The sequence below is a fragment of the Vicia villosa genome, unplaced genomic scaffold, assembly GCF_029867415.1.
Source record: "Vicia villosa cultivar HV-30 ecotype Madison, WI unplaced genomic scaffold, Vvil1.0 ctg.000758F_1_1, whole genome shotgun sequence".
Taxonomy (NCBI): domain Eukaryota; kingdom Viridiplantae; phylum Streptophyta; class Magnoliopsida; order Fabales; family Fabaceae; genus Vicia; species Vicia villosa.
Window position 1 is genome coordinate 232,211 of NW_026705339.1, and position 21,702 is coordinate 253,912.

Here is a 21,702-nt window from a genome sequence, read left to right on the forward strand (position 1 = left end):
TTGAATTTTATTTTTTATTTTATTTTTATTTTTAAATAATTTAGTTAAAAATACAAAAAGAAAAAAAAAGAAGCTAAAATTTATTCATAGAAGGAATGGGAACAAGGTTCTTTAAGTCATTACTAATAGGCCAATGTACATTTGTGACTGATAATTCTCATGATTTATGATGATATTAAACAATTCAAAATAAAAAATAAAAATATGACAATGTACATTGGTGATATATAATTCTCATGATTTATAGTAATATTAAAAAAAATTGAATTTAAAACAAAAAAATACAATATTTGTAACCATAGATCTCTAACGCAAATCTCTTAATATTAAATTTTAGTCACTTTATGATTAAGGTTCTGTTTGTTAAGATATCTTTTGAGCTTAGAGTTTATAGCTTATAGTTTATAAGTTTGTATGACAATGAAATACCTGTTTGATAATAGTCTTTTTATCTTATTTTATCAGTTTATATCTTATTTTCCTGACATTATTTCAAATAATGTTTTAGCTTATAGCTTATCATTTTTCTTCCACTTTTACCCTTTTTATTTTAACTAAAATTCACTTCTACCCTTTAGAATTTATTTTGATTTAATATAAAATAATTATATATTAAATATCTTTTATGTCATTTTAATTTATCTTCTAATTGAAACGTTATTTTTATCAAACATTTCAATTAGCTTATGAAGTACAAGTTATCAGTCATCAGTTTTAAACTATAAGTTATTAGTCATCTATCATAAACTATCAACTATTATATATCTTATCAGCCAACCGTTATTTTTACTAAACAGAGCCTAAACCAATTTTTATTAATATTTCTAATGTTGAGTACTTAACTTAATAATTCAGCATAAATATTTACTTACTTACTTACTTATTTCAAATAACACACAAATAAATATTTACTTATTTCAAATAGTACATAAATTTAAAAATAGAATTAATAAAATATAAAATTTAAATATCATTAATAAAATTGAAATAAATTAAATAATATTTAATTGAAATTAAATAATACACAAATAAATATTTAATTATTTAAAATTATTTCAATTAATTTATTTAATAGTAATTTAATTCATTATTAAAATATTTAATTAATTAAAATTAAATAATTAATTAAATTTTAAAAGTATTAATTAATTCAAATAAAATAATAATAAATGAATATAATTTCTATTTATTAATTAAATATTAATTAATTAATTTCTATATGATTAATTATAATTAGGATTTACATTTTATTATTTTTTATTTTTAAATTTGTGTATTATTTAAAATAAGTAAATAATTAAATATTTATTTTGAATTATTAAGTTAACTATATACTATTAGAAATATTAACAACAAAATTTTATTGATTTACTTGTAAAGTGATTACCATTTAATTTGAAAGAACTTATATTTGTATTTTTTTTATTTTAAATTCATAATAGTTTAATATTGTATAAATCATGAAAATTATTTGTTTTTAAAGTACATTAGTTTGGTAGTTAAAACATATGAAATGACTTAAAGGTCCTTCTAAAAACCAATGTACTTTAAAAACAAATAATTTTCATGATTTGTATAATATTAAATTATTATGAATTTAAAATAAAAAATAATTACATTGTTTGGCAAGTCATATCTTGAGCTTATAACTTATAGCTTATAAGCTCGTATGGTAATAAAAGACTTGTTTGGTAACAGTCTTTTTATCACGAGTTTATAGCTTGTTTTAATAACTTATAGCTTATTTTTTAGATGCTATTTTAAATAGCATTTTAGTTTATAGCTTATAGCTTATCATTTTTTCTTCCATTAATACCCTTATAAATTTTAATTATTTTAAATGTGCATTTAATTATTAATTAAGAAATGTCTTTTTTGTGTTATTTTACATTTTTCAGCTAGTTAAACCGTTAATTTACCAAACATTTTAATTAGCTTATCAATTATCAATCATCAACCAACAATTATAAATTATCAGCCATCAGCTATAAACTAGCTTATAACCCAACCATTCAATTTACCAAACAGAGTCATAGATCCAATACCTTAAAATTTTGAACTAATATGTGATTTTAAAATTTTAGTTTATGTGACAAAATTTTATTGATATACTCATTTGTGATAATTACCTCCAATTTTTTAAAAGGTAGCCTATACTTTACTTTCTTTTTTTTATTGGTAATATTGATGCCTTCTAAAATTTTTGTTGCGACCATATATTCACCATATATTCACGGTAACAAATACATATTTTTTTTCTTATGATCGGTAATATTGATGCCTTCTAACATTTTTGTTGCGACCATTCTCACGGTAACAAACTGTTTTATTAATAATTTTTAAATAAAAACTGTATAGCCATCCTAAAATTTAACTCCTTCTCTAATGCAAACAAATCCTAATTATTTATTTTCAATCACAATTAGATGATGTTGATATTCACATGGGCCTTAACCATCAACAATGACTTCAGAAATCTTGCTCACAAAAATCAAAGGAGAATTATAGCACAATCGTCATGTGCTCAACATGTACTATAACTTGTCATGTGATTTAAACACCACAATGTGATTTTTCTGTCTTTCTGGATCGTTGAGATCTCTCTTTTCATTCATTGGTCAGTGTGCTATTAAGCTCTGTCGATTAATTAGCGGTTCAAAATGAATGAGCAGAATTATTATTGTACCATGCAGGAGGAAGAGACAATTCTTGTAGGGTCCAAGATGTATAAAGAAAACTAACATAAAAACAGTCTTTTATTTTACACCGTTAGTTGTTACTTGTAACAAGATTTCTTGAATCTTGTTCCTCCTATATAAAATGTTCCAAGGTTCTAGGTTCTAACCAAGCCATCAACTACTTAGTACAAAACACTAAGACACAAACACATCAATTTTCAACAACTTTATTGTTTGTTTATTCATTTTGTTCCACAAATAAACCAAGAATCATGATCACTTCAATCAAGTGCACACCATCATCACTCACCAACTCTACTTTTTCAAGCACAAAGCTTTTACTTCCAAGGTCTCAACTTTCAATTCAACCAACCATTCAAAATGTTGAACAAAACATGGCCCTCCCTTTATTTTCTTTCAAAAAACCTCTCTACCTTTCACCCATTGAGAGTTTTGCATTGCTAGTAAAGCCCAAAAGAAAGAATGTAACAGAATGTCAAGCCTATGAGGCTGATAGATCAAGGCCATTAGAGATTAACATTGAGCTTCCTAGTGATGAAGCAGCTCAAAAGGTTAAAATTGGATTGTATTTTGCTACTTGGTGGGCTTTGAATGTTGTTTTCAATATATACAACAAGAAAGTTTTGAATGTTTTTCCTTACCCTTGGCTTACTTCCACTTTGTCCTTAGCTGCTGGTTCTCTCATCATGTTAATCTCATGGGCCACTAGGGTTGCTGAGGCCCCAAAAGTTAGTTTGGACTTCTGGAAAGCCCTTTTTCCCGTAAGAAAATCACTCAATTTCCTTTTCATTCTAATAGTGTCTGACACCTGTCGGTGTCTGATATGACATATTTAGTTGCACATTCAATTTTTTAAATTATTATTAGTAACTATGTGTTAGTGTCGTGCCAATGGTGTTTGACGGAAGAATAAAGGTTAGACCGGAGTAGTTGTAAGGTATTTTACCTAAGAAATTTCAAATTTGGTAATGTAGGTAGCTGTGGCACACACAATTGGACATGTTGCTGCAACTGTGAGCATGTCCAAAGTAGCAGTTTCATTCACTCACATCATCAAGAGTGGAGAACCAGCTTTCAGTGTGCTAGTATCAAGAATCTTGCTTGGAGAAGCATTTCCCATGCAAGTTTACCTTTCATTGTTGCCAATAATTGGTGGTTGTGCACTAGCTGCTGTGACTGAGCTCAATTTCAATATGATCGGTAAGAATAAGATCACAAACAAATCTTTTAAAAATAGCGTACCAATTATTATATTTGAACGTACCACAAACCTAAATAGCATATTGACTTTGTATACCCCTAACGTATCTGCAAATCATGTGACTGTTGTAAATAGAGTACTTATTCATTTTTCAGGATTCATGGGAGCTATGATATCAAATTTGGCATTTGTATTCAGAAACATATTCTCCAAGAAAGGGATGAATGGAATGAGTGTTAGTGGAATGAACTATTACGCCTGTCTTTCAATGTTGTCTTTAATAATTCTCACACCTTTCGCCGTTGCTGTCGAGGGTCCTAAACTCTGGGCTGCTGGCTGGCAAACAGCAGTGTCTCAGATTGGCCCTAATTTCGTATGGTAAGCATTACACTCTCCGCGCGCGATCACCTAAGTAATAAGAGTTTAGCGTTGTAAAATAGTTATTAATGTCTTGTTTTTTGTTGACAGGTGGGTTGTTGCACAGAGTGTGTTCTACCATTTGTATAATCAAGTCTCATACATGTCTCTTGATCAGATTTCTCCTTTAACATTTAGCATAGGAAACACAATGAAGAGAATTTCTGTAATAGTTGCTTCCATTCTTATCTTTCACACGCCACTTCGTCCTATCAACGCTCTTGGAGCCGCAATTGCGATTCTTGGAACCTTCATCTATTCGCAGGTGCATTTTTATTTCCTTCTAAACTATGTTTGTTTCTCTATGCATAATCTCTTGTCCATTAATTAACACATTTTCTGTTGATTATGTGAAAGAGCAGGCTAAAGAGAAATAAGGATGTGATTTTGAAGCTGTTGTTGAAATCAAGAGAATGATGACTCTTGTTTTGAGCTTATGGTGTTGGACTATATATGATAAGATTATGATTAGGACTATATGGTGTTGATTAGAGAGTGTATTATGTTGTCAATAGAGGTTTTCTTTGAGGCCATTTAAAAGTGTTTGTAATCTTGTTTTTATATGTATAAATGAATTTTTCAATATGTTTTTTCTAAGAGATTTTCAAAATATTATTCTGAAGTTTGTATTTTTAAAATAATTTATATAAATTGCAAATGAAATTTAATATTTTGAGATTAGATAGTCCAAACTATCTAATGGTAATAAAAGTTAAAATAAAAATAAAATAAAACATGGTTCAAACACTTAACCTTTGATGGCTTGGATACCAACTGAATCTTGCATTGGTTGTCAAAAAAAATATGAACGTTAAAATAGTATAATTGTTCATTATTTTAAATACAAAATTTAATTCATATGGTATTTTTTTCATAAAGTGGTATAAACTTCTCTATAAATAGATATACTTGAAAAACAAAAAAGCAGATCAAATTATATATATATATATATATATATATATATATATATATATATATATATATATATATATATATATATATATATATATATATATATATATATATATATATATATATATATATATCATTTTCTATCATTTTAATTATCATTCACTTCATTAATGAGTGGAGTATATGAAACATCTTTTTGTAACCAATTATCAAAAAAATAAAGCTTCTTTCAGTAGTTGATTATCAAAATATAAGTTTAGTGTTATTGTATAATTCACATTAAGGCATTTAAAGTTTTATGAAGGAAATTATAGTTAATCTACATTGTATTTAGTATATAATAATTGGTGGGGTTAAATGAGCTTAAAAGTAAGTGTGATTTGACAGCTCTAAGCTACCCATTGTAATTAGAGCTGTCAATATGGGTTATCCGGCCCTAAACGTGCCGGCCCTAGCGGGCCCTGGGCTTTTCAATGCTGGGCCAAAAAGGCCCTGTATAATATGGACTTGAGATTTACTACCCGAGCTCGGCCCTAGATGGATTTCGGGTTAACCGGCCCTAATGGGTTTTTTTATTTAAAAAATTAAAATAAAAACTTCATAATATTTATTATAAATAAAATTAAAAATTATGTTATTTTAAACATAATACATTTTTAAGTACTATATTATCTCTAATAAATACTATAATGTGTTTCTAAATACAATATATGTCTAAATTGAATAAAATAATACTTGAATATTTATTATAAGAAAAACTATTATAATATGATGAAAAAATGTTGATTGTATTAATGTATAATATTTAAAAAAGAAAGATTGAATAAAATAGAGATAAAATTTAGTGAAGTGAGAAAAATTAATATGCTATTTTGGAGTAAGATAATATAAATATTAATATATTTTTTTAAATTTATAATTATGCGGGCCTGATGGGCTACCCACGGTCCATATGGGCTGAACATAATGGGTAGTGGGCTTTTCAGGGCTGGGTTAAAAAGGCCCTGAAAAACATGGGCTCTAATTTTAAGGCCCAAGCCTTATGATTTTCCGGGCCTGGCGGGCCGGCTCATATAGGCTATCCCATTTTGACAGCTCTAATTGCAATTCATTTATATTCTTCCTAAACAACATATTATTATCCAGTTCCTTATTAACCATATAAATAGTAGTAACTTAAATTATGAGGCCCCCATAATTGTGAGGCCCTGTGCTGTGGGGCAGGTTGCACAGGCACAGGGTCGGACCTATTTATCTGTTAATCTCAATAATCAAACAAAATTTTTATCGGACTGAGTTTTAGAATCAAACAAAAATTTTCACCGGTTTATCTCTAAAACCAAATAAGAACTTTAAACTAAAGTACACTCTTGAAATAACCAATAGAGACGCGACACCAATACAAACTTTCTCACAAGTAGCATTCACCCACAAGCACTAAGGCAACTTTAGGGGAAAGAAAAATATCAAAGAGATAGGAGAAGAGTAATAAAATAGAAAAAATAGGAAAACTACCGATTCTGTTAAGAAATGTGGTTAGGCCTAATTCAACCCTACAAAACCGGCTAGTAGGGTGAAGATTGCCCCCACTTGTAAGGACATGTTCAGGCCATATATTGTCCGATGTGGGACTCTTAACACACCCCTCACGCTCAGGACTAGACAACTGGAGCGTGGAAATAAACGGTGGGTGGCCCGATAGCGGAAACCATAGAAGGTGGCCCACCGGATCTTAAACCAGGCTCTGATACCATGTTAAGAAATGGGTTGGGCCTAATTCAACCCTACAAAACCGGCTTGTAGGGTGAGGATTGCCCCCACTTATAAGGACATGTTCATGCCACATATTGTCCGATGTGAGACTCTTAACATATTCTAGTGTGTATTCAAATGTATTAGGTTGTCAATAGAGGTTTTCTTTGAGGCTCTCGATTTTATATGTATAAATGAATTTTTCAATTTTAAGAGATTTTCAAAATTAATATTATTCAGAAATCTGTATTTTCAAAATAATGTATACAAATTGCAAATGAAATTTAATATATTGAGATTAGATAGTCCAAACTATCTAATGGTAATAAAAATTAAAATTAAAATAAAATAAAACATGGTTCTAACACTTAACCTTTGATGGCTTGGATACCAACTGAATGTTGCATTGGTTGCCAAAAAATTATGAACGTTAAAGTAGTATAATTGCTCATTATTTTAGGTACAAAATTTAAATCATATGGTATTTTTTTTCTTCATAAAGTGGTATGAATTTCTCGATAAATAAATATACTTAAAAGGCAAAAAAAAAACAGACTTATATATATATATATATATATATATATATATATCATTTTTCTACCATTTTAATTATTTTAAATCATCATTTTATTCATTAATGCAATAGTGGAGTATATGAAACATCTTTTTGTAACCAATTATCAAAAGATAAATCTTCTTTCTATAGTTGATTATCAAAATATAAGTTTAGTGTTGTTGTACAATTCACATTAAGGAATTCAAAATTTTCTGAAGGGAATTATACTTAATCTACATTGCATATAATATATAATAATTGGTGGGGTTAAATGAGCCTAAAGGTAAGTGTGAACTCACAGGCTTTGAAGTTTATAAGTGTAATCTTCATTCTATTGTTGCAGTATCTACCCAATGACCACAATTTCCAACCGTCTTTAATCTTCATTAGAGTTTTTAGCTTTTCGATATCCTGGTTTCAGTTAAATGTTTTTGATTTTGTGGAATTCTATGAAGGATAGTTAAAGGTGTTCAATATTTCATGGGTTTCCATGAAGAATCGTTGAAGGTGTTCAAGGATCTTTCAATGGTTCTGATGTTTCTTTGTTCAGAAAACCTTTAATGTTTTTGTTTTTGGTTTGTTAGTTTTTTGTTGATCTTTGGGACAATTGCTATGATACTCTCAATTGGTTGACCTTTAGATGCTGTAATATGATGTTGTGTTTGTGAAATCTGATAATGATTATCTGCATGCCATTTTTGTTTTGGTATTATGAATCCTTATTAATATAAGAAAAATTATAACAAAACGTTCCATATCTGTAGTAGTGGAGAAAGCTGTAACTTCTGCGTTTGCAATGGAGTTAGTTGTGTATAGTATTGGTAAGACCGTAAGAGTGAATAAAAACATATACTCTCAAATAGCAAATCACTAAAACTGATATGCTATAGAAAAAAGACAATTGCAAATCAGTATCCATTTTCTATTTGATAGTGCATTGCCCGATTATAAGAAATAGGAAGTTTTAGATTTATCTTACTGCAAGTTTGATCATTTCTTTTAATGGTTGCACAAGGGAGACCATTTTGAATATAATAATTTTTTCATCTTACACATCAATGCAAAACAAGATGAGTTCTGGTATGTATGGAAACACAATGAATGCACTTAGTTGCTAAAATGCAGTTTCTTTTTCCTTAAACAACAATGAATGCAATTTCAAAAACACAATGGTGTGTGATACCACATAATAGAAGTATGATGATTTCCATGTACAATATTCAATTCGTGAATACATAAGAAGATACAAATATACAACAATATTAATCATTTTATTAAGGATTAATGAAGCCAAAAAGTATTTTGATAATATTTCACTTCATATTTATACACATACAAACGATAGGGACATGTGTAAGTCCCTAAAATCAGTTTCGATCAAGTGAACATTGTAGAAGCCAAATGGTTACACTTACATCGACTAAATACTAATTTTTCGCTCTATGATAACAATTGGAGCTTACTAATGTTATGATTCAAATGACTGATTTTCAAATTAATTGGAGATGTTTCTGATAACAATTGGGAACAAAATTAAACTATGAGCTTGACCTATATTTGAAATGTTGCTTATATGCAGACAACTTTTATATCTGATTTTGGAGGTAGAATATTCCATCTATCAGGAATAAGTTAATATTGATTTACGTAACATATATGTGAAGTCTTTGAATCTTATCTAATATTGTTATTGGCGGTTTTCCATAAAAACAGTTTGACGCACTTTTATCAGTTCAAGGGGCTGATAAGCAGTGGCAGAATTTTCTCTCAGCGCACAGTCGTGGTATGGTTCACGTGCGTCTGGACCATATGGAAGACAAGAAATGGAAACATATTCCATAATAGTGAAATAAACTTGGAGAAAATGTTAGAAGAAGTAAAGGTAATTTCTTGGAATTGGTTGAGCATTAAAAATAATAGCCTAGATTACAACTTAACTCAGAGGTGTTTGAATCCTTGGACATGCCTTGGTATATATGGATGTTAAATGGGAGAAGGTTGTCATTTCGAAGATTTCATCAATGGTAGTTATGCTGCTGGGTGCATAATTATAGGATGACTTCTATTTGGATCTGGTAATTGGTAGTGGAGTGTTGTGTCTGTTTTTCGGCATAGCTGCGAATCGGGTTTGAAGACTGGTTTTTTTGTTTCAGTATGTGCGATAATAGGTTGGTCTGATCTTAGTGCAGGCGGCGTTATGTTTTTTCTGATCTTGGTACGGGTGTGTTTTCAATTAGGAGGTGATAGCGATAGAGTTTTTGTTGCTGATGTATCTGCTTTTGTGGTTGCTATTGTATCTATTATATTTGTAGGATGTTGTTGTGATTATGCAGCCTGTGTGTTTTTTAAATCTATTGTTTTCTAATTCTGGTTGTAACATAGCATATCTTATGCATTATATTGAAGTTACCTTTTGGCTTGTGTTAAAAAAAGATAATGACAAACTAAGTGAATGTTAATAGAGTAATGAATCATGGACGGTTTATATATATATATATATATATATATATATATATATATATATATGTATATATATATATATATATATGTATATATATATATATATATATATATATATATATATATATATATATATATATATATATATATATATATATATGTATATATATATATATATATATATGTATATATATATATATATATATATGTATATATATATATATATATATATATATATATATATATATATATATATATATATATATATATATATATATATATATATATATATATATATATATATATATAAAGCATGGGTACTTTAAACAATAAATATATAAGATGCATTTGTGATGGTACAGTAACAAAATATGATTTCCCGTGTGAAAATGAGTATAACTATGTAAGAAAAAAGCAATGGAATGACAGATCATTTATTTAGAAAAGGGTTATCAACCACTTATATAGTCATTCTTTGTAACATGATTGTACCAATTTCATTTCCGTATGTCGTACCAATTTCATTTATGTATGTTATACCAATTTCAACTGAACCATGAAGTTGTTTTTCAAAAGTAAAAACATGGTCAATGAATGATTTGTGACATTCTTATGCATATTAGTCAGATCAAATTCAGTCATTACTTTTGCATCCCACTACAAATGCCAAACAAAATTGTTATTATACATCAAAATATTAATACCAAATCATGTGAAAGATCAAAGCATTGGACCAAATAATGTGAATGGACCAAATGACATTCGATTTCCAATGTGCATTTCGACAGGTTAAATAGAAACATAATGGTAGCTGAGGTTTCTTTGAGTCTTACGCAAAATCTATGGTTGTTTTATAAGCTTATAACAGAATCTCAATTTTTTAACATCTTGAAATCCCTACCTAAGAAATAAATAAAAAGGTATGTGGTAAATCATACAATATATCATGATATCAGATGCATCCCAGATGAAATCCTTACCTAGGAAAACGCCTTCATATTTAACTTGGAACCACTTCATGGCATCATCCTTTGTGACACGGTGTTGAAATCCAACATGCGCCTTGCACCGGCGACAACGTCCAACACGGTAACCAGGGCGCTCCAACACCACAAAGAAATTCATTCAAAAGCTATCCTTTAATTGATTTCCTTGACCATTCCCCATTTAACCATGCCCCATTTAACCTGCACAATCATAATGCTGAAACCAGCCTACCATAACCGATACAAAGTCATATCAGTCCAACATGTCATAAGCATACATTTAAGTGCAAATCAACGTAACGGTGCTATAAACCTAAACACAACATGCTGGAAAAATTGGATGATGATTCTACTTGATACTGCAAGTTACAAAATCTAGCTCATACTCACTGCAACATCATAAAAGAAACAACCATGAAGTATTGGGATAGGTAGCAGATCAGTCACAAAAAAGAGATCCATGTCATGGCTACAAACCATTTCTATTCAAATAGGAATTAACATTGTTTCTAACTAATAGTTCAAAGATTTCTAACTGCAGTAACAGTTAACATAATCCAAACCAAAATCCACTTAACCACATACCATATAATTCCAAGCCATTTACATTTGATAAAAAAAGACCAAAACAGTTTGAACAAAGCAGTTCCTTACACCAGTTCAATTTCAACATGCCAATACATAAACATACTTAGCCCTATTTTTATTTTCCAATTTGTTAAAAAGCCACAGTCCATACACTATAACAGTCCCATATAACCAATACCACCACAAATTCAAACAGAAACCGGTTCAGAAAATAGCCAACCTTCTAGCAATTAACAAACTGGTTCAAACACGCTGCCACCTATCCGAACAGACCCTAATCTTTGTTCAAACGGACATAAAAACTGCACAAATCCATACAAAGAGTCATAACCACATATACATACATACATTCACTTGAGACTACCACCACAAAAGCCAAAATAGTACAGACTTTTGTCGCAAATATTGTTCGCTACGTAGTGAGAAATTGAAGGGAAAATGTAGTGAGAGTATTGGAGAATTCGAATTTCAAAACTTCAAGCAGTTACCATATTATTTCTAAGTGGAGATGATCGGTATACTTAGTGAATTAACACCCTCCATAATTGTAACTGAAGCAATGAAGGAGTTGCTGATACATGATTTGAGTATAACACGTGTTCAGTCAAGTGATGTTTCTAGCGAGCAAAGCTCCAACATGCCTTTTATTCCCCCATCAAAACCAGAGGTCCAAACTAAAGTAATACAACTTGACACTTCAGAAAAGCTAATTGCAATCACCACATGAACAACCCAATTCAATTATGCACCAAGTCAAGTTCGAATAATAGCAGTACATTATTAAAACTATCAGTATAATTCATCTACTTTTTGAACCTCCATATGATTCAACATTTCCATAACAACCCGCCTTTATCTTCCATAATGTTCTTCAGCCTCATCCACAATACTCCATCACCTTCAAACAACAACAACAACATCAACCAAATCAACAACAGAAACATACTCAACACAACACTAACAACAAAAGTTGTATGAAGAAACAATTCCAGAAGAATGAAACAAATCAAGGAGGAGAATGAGCCAACACAACTGAAAATATTCCACTTTGTTGATACATGGTTGAACCAAAAACATTAGCAGAAGCATCAAACCTTAATTTCATGAAACATCAAGAGGAAAAATATTGGGAGACAAAAGGCGCAAAAAGAATGCACCTACTGGTATACGATTCAAGATTCAGTCATTGTCGCCATCATCTGGTGTTTCACTCTATTGGCAAACTTCTCCCACTATTTCCTTCCAAACAGATCTAATAATCTGCAAAAAAATAAAACAATAACAGAAAAACCCTAATCTAATAATCTGCAAAAATAAACCCTAATCACAAACAACTGCATTTTCATGAGTTTCAACATATCAACCTCACTTGATGTTGTCTCCATCGTGTGCCTTTTCACCGCAAACTGATTCACACACCATCCTTTTCCAGAACCATAACGCCAACGCTGATTCACACTTGAACTCCGCCTTCTCATACGCAATTTCACGGTTATGATGGAAAGGCACTTAGGTTCAAAGAAGAGATACAAATGAAATTTGAGTGAGAGAAAGATATGAAATATAGAGAGATGAAACAAAAAGAGAAAAAGATAGATGGTTAGAAACCTGTGAAGAAGAGGAACAACGGAGGAAGAGAGAGAAAGGAGGAAAAGTTTGTGGAGGAAGTAAGAGAAAATTACTAGAAAAATTCAAAAAGTGGTGTGATGAGACATTGATATACGTGAAAAAACAGAAAAATTTGTTTGGATTGGTTGGTTTGGAGCCAAAGAGAACAAAATGACATCAGCCTTTTGTTCGATCATGGAAACCAAAGAAATAATTCATTAACCATGTAGTTATAATGGATTTGAGTGACTTCTTTAGTTGCAAAAAGTAATTTTTGGACATCAAATACCCCCAAATTTGATGAGATGGAGGGCAAAAAGAGAAGGTTAAAGATGTGATTTCCAGAACATCTAATTTTTTTATATTATAGATAAGAGTCATAAAGTGTTAGTAAGAAATAACCTCTTGACTTTAATATCTTGTTATTGGACCACACACTTTTGGATCTCGCGTGTTATTGGATCTTGTAAAATCTGAGGATTTAACATATCACCCTCTAAATTATATTTGGCAACTCCTCAACTTTTCTTAATTCTTAAATTGTCCAAGAATAAATTTGGGAGGTGGCAAAAATGAAATTTTCGGTAACGTACCAAATATCCGGTAGTTCATTTATAGATTTTCGGTATGGATTTTTAAAAAAAATAAAATTAAACTACCATAAATTTACAGTAAATTTTGAAATGTGCTGTAATTTACTGGAAATTTTGAAATTTCTGATAGTGTAAAATTTTTTGTCGAAAATGAACTACCATATTTTTTGAAAAATCCTGTAATTTTTTTCAGAAATTTCGAAAAAAATCTGATATTTTCTTGAAATTTCTGGTAAACACGAAAATAAATTTCAGAATTTTTTGTAAGGGCGTAAAATCATTGAAGGGTGCTAGATATAATTTTTGGGGTGGCGTCTTGAATACTCTAATAATCCAAGGTTCTATTTGGCAAGACATGATTTTGAGCTTATAACTTATAGCTTATAAGCTCATATGACAATTTAGACTTGTTTGGTAACGGTCTTTTTATCACGAGCTTATAGCTCATTTTTCATACGCTATTTTAGCGTTTTAGCTTATAGCTTATAGTTTATCGTTTTTTCTTCCTTTTTTATCTTTATTACTTTAACAAAAATCCACTTTTATCCTTTATAATTTATTTTAATTTAAAATAAAATAATTATTATTAAATATTTTTATGTTATTTTACATTTATAAGTTAGTTGAATCGCTAATTTTACCAAACATTTCAATCAGCTTATCAACTATCAGTCTCAACCATCATCTACAAGCTATAAGCTATCAGTCATCAGCCATCAACCATAAGCTATAACCTATCAGCTAACTTATTAGTCAACCGCTATTTTTACTAAACAGACCCCAGATAAGAACAATTGTTCCCCAAACTTAATCCAACATAGCAAGGTTTGACTTGCAACCATCTTTACCTACACCCTCTCAACCTTTGTGTCTTTGATTCCTATCAGATGTGTTACTAGACCGTGGACATCGATCGTCACAGCTTAGACATGAACAATTTGTAGTTCAACATCTAAATATATTAAATTAATTGTTAGAATAATAATGCAAGTGCGAATAAGTGGAGAAATAGTCTCACATTGAATAAGAATGTGGTGATTTGAACATTTATAAGTGGGAGAACTCACTCACCTATCACCTAAGGCTATGTTTGCGAGTTTGGAGGGGAGGGGAAGGTTTCCGAAAATGAATTTTTAAAAAAATATAGAAAAATATTTGACATTTTTTGAAAAAATGATTTTGTTTAGAATGATAAAGGAGTCATTATCACTACAAAATTTATAATTTTCAATATAGTATAACAACCTAAAAGATATTTGGAAAATTTATGGAAACCCTCCAAAACCCTTCTTCAATACAGTTTTTGAGTTCCCCCATTTTATGGGGTTTTTGGTGTTATGAATAAAATCAAACCCTTCAAAACCCTCCTACACAAAATCTTTTTATTCTTTTCACCCAATTCTTCCTATTTCCAAAGTCCTCCCCTCCTTTCTCCTCCAAACTCCCAAACATAGCCTAAAAGTTTTAGGTGGACATGTGGTGTGTCTCTTACAAAGATACCTAGTCCTACACTATGTATCAATGCTCCCTAGTGAAAAACTCGCATATGTGAATGAGTTCTCCCACTTATAAATGTTCAAATCAAATCAGTAATATTTGACACTTAACATGGTTGTGATTGGTTGATGTTGTAAAATAATTTTATACTGTCAATGTATATCTTTTATTCTCAATTAATTTTTAAAAAATATATTCTTTGTAAAATATTTCTCAACATAAATCATTTTATTTTCGATCTATTTTTACTAAAATATATTAACCAAAGTTTACCACAAAATAAACACATACTTATATCTTTTAAAATGATTTTCTTTTATTCAACAAGAAAAGAGAGTATAGAAAGCTTTGTCACCAAAAAAGAAAGAGGTGTGCTATGTGTACACAAATTCAATTACACCGTATATACACCTAACTTTTTCCAAACTCATTTTATTGTGACACAGAAAACAATGTAGGAGATTAATTATTAAAAAAATAAGAAAAACAAGTCTAACCGTATATATATATATATATATATATATATATATATATATATATATATATATATATATATATATATATATATATATATATATATATATATATATATATATATATATATATATATATATATATATATATATATATATATATATATGGTGTAGTATAAACCTAGCATTTCTCAAAAAGAAAAGATAAGCGTGTAGAAAGCAAATTCATGCTCTCATGAAATGAAAGAGAAAGAAGAAAATAGAAGCATTACATTGTCAAAATAGGGAAATGCCAATGATTGAGGTCAGTATCAACTCACTGTCAATGGTTATTCTCACTCACCTGCCCAAAAAAATCACTCAATTCCTACGTGGACCTCTCACTCAATCACATTATATTATATATGTCTCACTCTTGTCACAAGCAATCACACACAAACACAACACAACAACACAATATGGAGCTTCTATTCCCACTACTCCATGCCCTCTTTCTACTAAGCTTTCTCTTCTATATTTTCATAGGATCATATGGTTTTGTGTCTATGGAAGGTAATTCCAAATTTCCAAGTAACTTCCTCTTTGGAACTGCATCTTCTTCTTATCAGGTTAGTTTACACACTTTAATTTTCTAACTTAGTTATGTTCATGAGTAAATAATATTGGTTAGTTATTTATTTTGCAGTTTGAAGGAGCTTTCTTGAGTGATGGCAAAGGACTAAATAACTGGGATGTCTTCACTCATAAAATAGGTTCAATATATATATATATATATATATATATATATATATATATATATATATATATATATATATATATATATATATATATATATTAATAATGTAGGAAGAAAAAAAATAATGACACATAATCTCCACCATTTATTTTAAAATCTAATAATTCTGATTCATTTTCATGTTCTCACATAAAAATAACATTTCTTATAGGATACGTTATATATATATATATATATATATATATATATATATATATATATATATATATATATATATATATATATATATATATATATATATATATATATATATATATATATATATATATATATATATATATATATATATATATATATGCTTTTCACATGAGACGTAGTTTTGATTTCAGGAACTATATTGGATGGAAGTAATGGAGATGTCGCTGTTGATCATTACCATCGTTATCAGGTAGTTTCATTGCAAGAATTATATTGGATGGAAAATCAAGAATCATTTCTTTTTCTTTCTTTTTTTATTGATTGTCCCTTTTTTTTCCTTTTTAAAATAACCAAATATATTAAAAAACAAGTTTACCGGTAATTACACAGTCCTCCAATAAAAAAATCAACTATCTACTATGTTATCTAAATAATATTTAAACATAATAATTTAGTGGAATATACATGATTTATTAATTAATAGTGTAAAGTTATTTTACACTCTTTGAGCATTCTCTATTTTCTCTTAAAAAATATAGAAATAAAAATACAGATAATTTTTTTTTTCATTTTGTTTCTTAAAATATTCTTATTATGATTTATAAGAAAAATATCAAATATTATAGACAATTTTCTTTTAGAAGTAACTATAAGTTAAATATTTTTGAAATGATTGGAATATCATTTAGAGGTAGGTAGGGCCGACTTAAAATAAATTTTGATAGAGACTTATGTAATTTAATTTGAAGGATTTAATTCTTGTTAGTAACGAGTTTTTCCTGTTAATCAATTTCAATTGTTAAAATATTTTAAGTATATTTAATTTTTATATATTACCTTTAAAATTAAGTTTATGAATACTTATACTATAGTTGTAAAATAATTTTTATAACAAAAAAATTATATGTAAAATAACTTCAAATTATTTGTTTTTTTGCTAATATAAGACAAACTTTTATTTTAAGTGAAAAATTTAAATTTAATATATGCTTTTTAGGGTATAAGTATAAGATGCTTTTTTGAGTATAAATATGAGATGCTCTTTCTTTCAAAAAGTGACATAGTGAATAATGCTAAATTATTTTGTAGAATTAAAAGCCATAGGACAGCAACCTGTAGGCCCAGAAAAATCATTTGATGAAAATGGACGGTGTTTTTTATTTTGACCAAATTTATTATGGTGCAATATATACATACCAGTTCTGTAGCTATCGATATGACACCATATCTCTCATCTATCTAACCCTCTCCGTCAATTAAAATACATATAATAAAAAAGAGGAAATTTAAACAAATAAAATAAGAGGAAAATTTTATTAGAGAAAGATAGAGACACATTGTGATGGAGATATTGAAGAGAAGTGCTGAAAGAGATAATCCAAACTTGATATTTTAGTATTAATATTAATAATATATTTTATTATTTATTTAATATTAATTTATAAATTTACTAACCTATCAAATTACCTATTTAAATATACATATCAAACTATATATTTAAATATATTATTATAAAATAGACTTTTAAATATATTAATATAGACTTTTGAAAGATTTAAAGTTAAAACTAAATATGAGAGATTACAAGTTGGAATTTAATATTGATGTTTTTAACAAATCAAAATTAAATCTGATAAAGTATAATTAGATTTTAGTTTATCGAATTTGTTGTTCTTGTGTGTTTTTTGTGCTCTTTGTTTTTCTTTTATCTTCTATAATTCTTGTTTCTCTCAAGGATTTACGACAACCAAAATAATGATGACCGTGACTATTGTTAAAATCCCTGCTGTCTTCCTCAATAGACGATGGTGTATCTACAAATATAACAATATTCAAATTAGTATGTGTTTGAGGTGGAGGTTAGATTTAGAATGAGGATACTTTGAGATAGGGGTGGGTAATTCAAAACCGAATCGGTCCAATAAAAACTATAAAATCAAATCGAATTAAATTAAAATCGTAAAAATATATATGCATTTGGTTCTGATGTCTTTGAAAGGTGGTGATGTGAAGCTTGTGTAGTCTAAAATATAATAAGCTCAGATCATCCTTTTTTTCATGAAAGCTAATTATTATTTTTGCTATTGAAATTGAAAAACAGGAAGATGTGGACCTCATGGAGCATATTGGAGTCAACAGCTACCGTTTTTCATTATCATGGGCCAGAATTCTACCAAGCAAGTTTCATTTTTAATAAAACAATAAAACAACTTAATAAATCTCATTAATCACTTTGTCTAACTTTATCTTTCAAATATTTTCCAGAAGGTAGATTTGGCAATGTCAACAAGGCTGGCATAGCATACTATAACCGCCTCATCGACGCACTTCTAAATAAAGGTCATTTTATCTGTCTCTGGATATTTTTTTTATAGCTACTGTAAATCGTTAGATCTTAATTAATCATATATTCAAATATATTTAGATTTAACGACTATACAGTAACTTTTTTTTTGTATTGATTTCAGGAATAGAACCTTTTGTCACAATAACACATTATGACATTCCTCAAGAACTTGAAAACAGATATGAAAGTTGGTTAAGTCCTGAAATTCAGTAAGTACATTTACACTAACAATATAGTATAAATTAGCATTAACTAATTTGGTAAATATAATGTGTAACATTTATGAATCTTCAGAGAGGATTTCAAGTATTATGCAGATATATGCTTCAAGTACTTTGGAGACAGAGTGAAATATTGGGTCACATTTAATGAACCCAATGTTGCAGTTATTTGTGGCTATAGAACAGGTGTGTATCCCCCGTCTCGCTGTTCGGGCTCATTCGGCAATTGTAGCTATGGAGATTCAGAGAGAGAGCCTTTCATTGCTGCGTCTAACATCATATTATCACACCTGGCTGCTGTTGATGTGTACAGAACAAAGTATCAGGTGAAGATTATTTATTTCATTTTATGAATCATTTTTGAAATTTTGTAATTATCGATTACTGAAAGTGTTCGGTCGAAAATCAGAAAAACCAGGGAGGACAAATTGGAATAGCTATGAATGCTGTATGGTTTGAACCATTTAGCAACTCTTCAGAAGATAAGTTGGCTGCTGAGAGAGCTCAATCGTTTTACATGAACTGGTAAATGATTTTATGTGTGTTAATTTGATGAGTTATTCTTGATGGCGTCGGAAAAAGTTTTCTAATTATGATAGGGAAAAGCAGGTTTTTGGATCCAATTATACTAGGAAAGTATCCAGCAGAAATGCATGAAATATTAGGAGGTGAACTCCTTGCATTTTCCAAATATGATTCAGAAAAACTCAAGAATGGATTAGATTTCATTGGAATAAATCATTATACAAGTTATTATGTAAAAGATTGTATATTCTCTACATGTGAAGAAGGAAAAGGATCCTCAAAGACAGAGGGATTTGCGCTAACATCGGCACAAATGAATGGCCTCACCATTGGAGAACCGGTACTTAATTTTGTATCATTTAATCAATCTTTTAAAAGTCAGACACATGATAGAACCGGTACTATTAGGTTATGGTTCAATTGATTTAATCGGTTGAACCAGATGACAAATAAATAAATGGTAGATAAAAAATGCAAAAGGTAATAATTGATTGAACATGACAGTTCAACCTAACTCAACTAGACTAAAGTACAACCTAGATCATATTTGCTAATGGAATGACCAATTTTTAATTTAACCAATGGAACTAACTTGATCAGTATGAATTCTACAACATTGTTTATAACTATTGTACTTCACAAAATAACAAGTTCAACTTCTTTTTTGACTCAACAATGGTTGTAGAGTGCACTTGCATGGTTGTATGTTCATCCACAAGGAATGGAAAAGATAGTGACATACATAAAGGACAGGTACAACAACATACCAATGTTCATTACAGAAAATGGTGAGTTTACTGCATTTACAAACCTTACAAAATTTTGTTAACTCCTACAATGATTAAATCCCATTATTGAATTAAATATGATACTTTATTTGTCCTACATAGGATTTGGGATGAGTGAGACTTCCTATCACATCAATACTGATGCATTGAACGATGTCAAAAGAGTGGAGTACTTGAATGGTTACTTAGATTCTCTAGCAGCAGCAATAAGGTATTGGCCATTTGGCATATCTACCGACCTTAAATTTCTTAGCAAACAAGCTACATCATGGTGATTCGTGTTTGTGTTTATGTGAAACAAAAATTAAGAATGTTGTTGACTTTGTATGCAGAAAAGGAGCAGATGTTAGAGGGTACTTTGTGTGGTCTCTTTTAGACAACTTTGAGTGGAAACATGGATACAGCATAAGGTTTGGACTTCATCATGTGGACTTTGTTACTCTGAATAGAACTCCAAGAATGTCGGCATTTTGGTACAAAAATGTCATTGAAGAACACAAGGATAGGGTAGGCATTAGGATTGGGCATACTCAAGAAAGATGAACAATTCAAAGATAGTTTTATTTTGAAAGAAGGAAGTAGTAGTAATTGTTCTGCACACCACTTTTTAGATGTATTATACCGTTTGTATGTATGCCCTTTATATGTATATGCTCGAATTTTTAATCCAACAAAATACTTTATAAATGAAGAAAACTATAAAGGATTACTCTTACTCAAAGAGAAAAAAGAATATGCACTGACCGCGTAAAGTATTTTTACGCTGTCAGTCAATCATAGACGTGTATCCCGTCAAATTACAGTTTTAATTTTAAAATACTTACATGATATGGCTAAATGTTATAATTCTATTAGATGGTAGTTTAAAATTAATTTACACGGACGTGTATCCCGTTAAGTCACTGTTTTAATTTTAAAATAGTGATATGACATGACTGGATGTTATAATTGTAAAAACAGGGTTTCAATGAAATAATTCTGATATATTTTATTCACTGAATAATGACACATATATATATACATAGGAGTTCCTCTAATTTCTCTCCTATTTAAGGAATGAAAGCTGTACATATAACCTCACAACTGTACAAAGCCTAATTTACAGGTAACGTAATATTTGACTACCTAAATTAGCTAATAGAATA

At 29.2% G+C, this 21,702-nt stretch overlaps 2 protein-coding genes across 3 annotated transcripts; both read left to right on the plus strand.

The window, feature by feature from the left end:
- The first annotated feature begins 2,820 nt into the window (after positions 1-2,820).
- Positions 2,821-4,932, plus strand: LOC131631013 (glucose-6-phosphate/phosphate translocator 2, chloroplastic-like). Its single transcript, XM_058901779.1, has 5 exons — positions 2,821-3,460; positions 3,674-3,899; positions 4,056-4,278; positions 4,369-4,582; positions 4,680-4,932. Exons 1-5 carry the CDS (start codon positions 2,951-2,953, stop codon positions 4,692-4,694), a joined length of 1,188 nt encoding a protein of 395 aa, XP_058757762.1. The 5' UTR covers positions 2,821-2,950; the 3' UTR covers positions 4,695-4,932.
- Positions 4,933-16,174: 11,242 nt separating this feature from the next.
- Positions 16,175-21,279, plus strand: LOC131631010 (beta-glucosidase 47-like). 2 transcript variants are annotated; one of them, XM_058901772.1, is made up of 12 exons: positions 16,175-16,350; positions 16,428-16,494; positions 16,856-16,926; positions 18,778-18,853; positions 18,942-19,016; positions 19,145-19,232; positions 19,318-19,570; positions 19,654-19,769; positions 19,854-20,109; positions 20,455-20,557; positions 20,660-20,768; positions 20,890-21,279. In XM_058901772.1, the coding sequence occupies exons 1-12, from the start codon at positions 16,201-16,203 to the stop codon at positions 21,098-21,100; spliced, it is 1,575 nt and encodes a 524-aa protein (XP_058757755.1). In that variant the 5' UTR covers positions 16,175-16,200; the 3' UTR covers positions 21,101-21,279. The 2 variants fall into 2 exon arrangements, with proteins under 2 accessions (XP_058757755.1, XP_058757757.1); XM_058901774.1 differs by having other exon boundaries at positions 16,868-16,926; positions 20,890-21,278.
- Positions 21,280-21,702: the final 423 nt, after the last annotated feature.

Bases quoted from the DNA above. Each gene is read 5' to 3' on its own strand.
- LOC131631013 (XM_058901779.1), top strand. From the start codon at position 2,951: ATGATCACTTCAATCAAGTGCACACCATCATCACTCACCAACTCTACT. The intron at 3,461-3,673 runs GTAAGAAAATCA...TTGGTAATGTAG, and splicing joins TCTGGAAAGCCCTTTTTCCC to GTAGCTGTGGCACACACAAT. The intron at 4,279-4,368 runs GTAAGCATTACA...TTTTGTTGACAG, and splicing joins ATTGGCCCTAATTTCGTATG to GTGGGTTGTTGCACAGAGTG.
- LOC131631010 (XM_058901772.1), top strand. From the start codon at position 16,201: ATGGAGCTTCTATTCCCACTACTCCATGCCCTCTTTCTACTAAGCTTT. The intron at 16,927-18,777 runs GTAGTTTCATTG...ATTGAAAAACAG, and splicing joins ATCATTACCATCGTTATCAG to GAAGATGTGGACCTCATGGA. The intron at 19,571-19,653 runs GTGAAGATTATT...GTCGAAAATCAG, and splicing joins TGTACAGAACAAAGTATCAG to AAAAACCAGGGAGGACAAAT.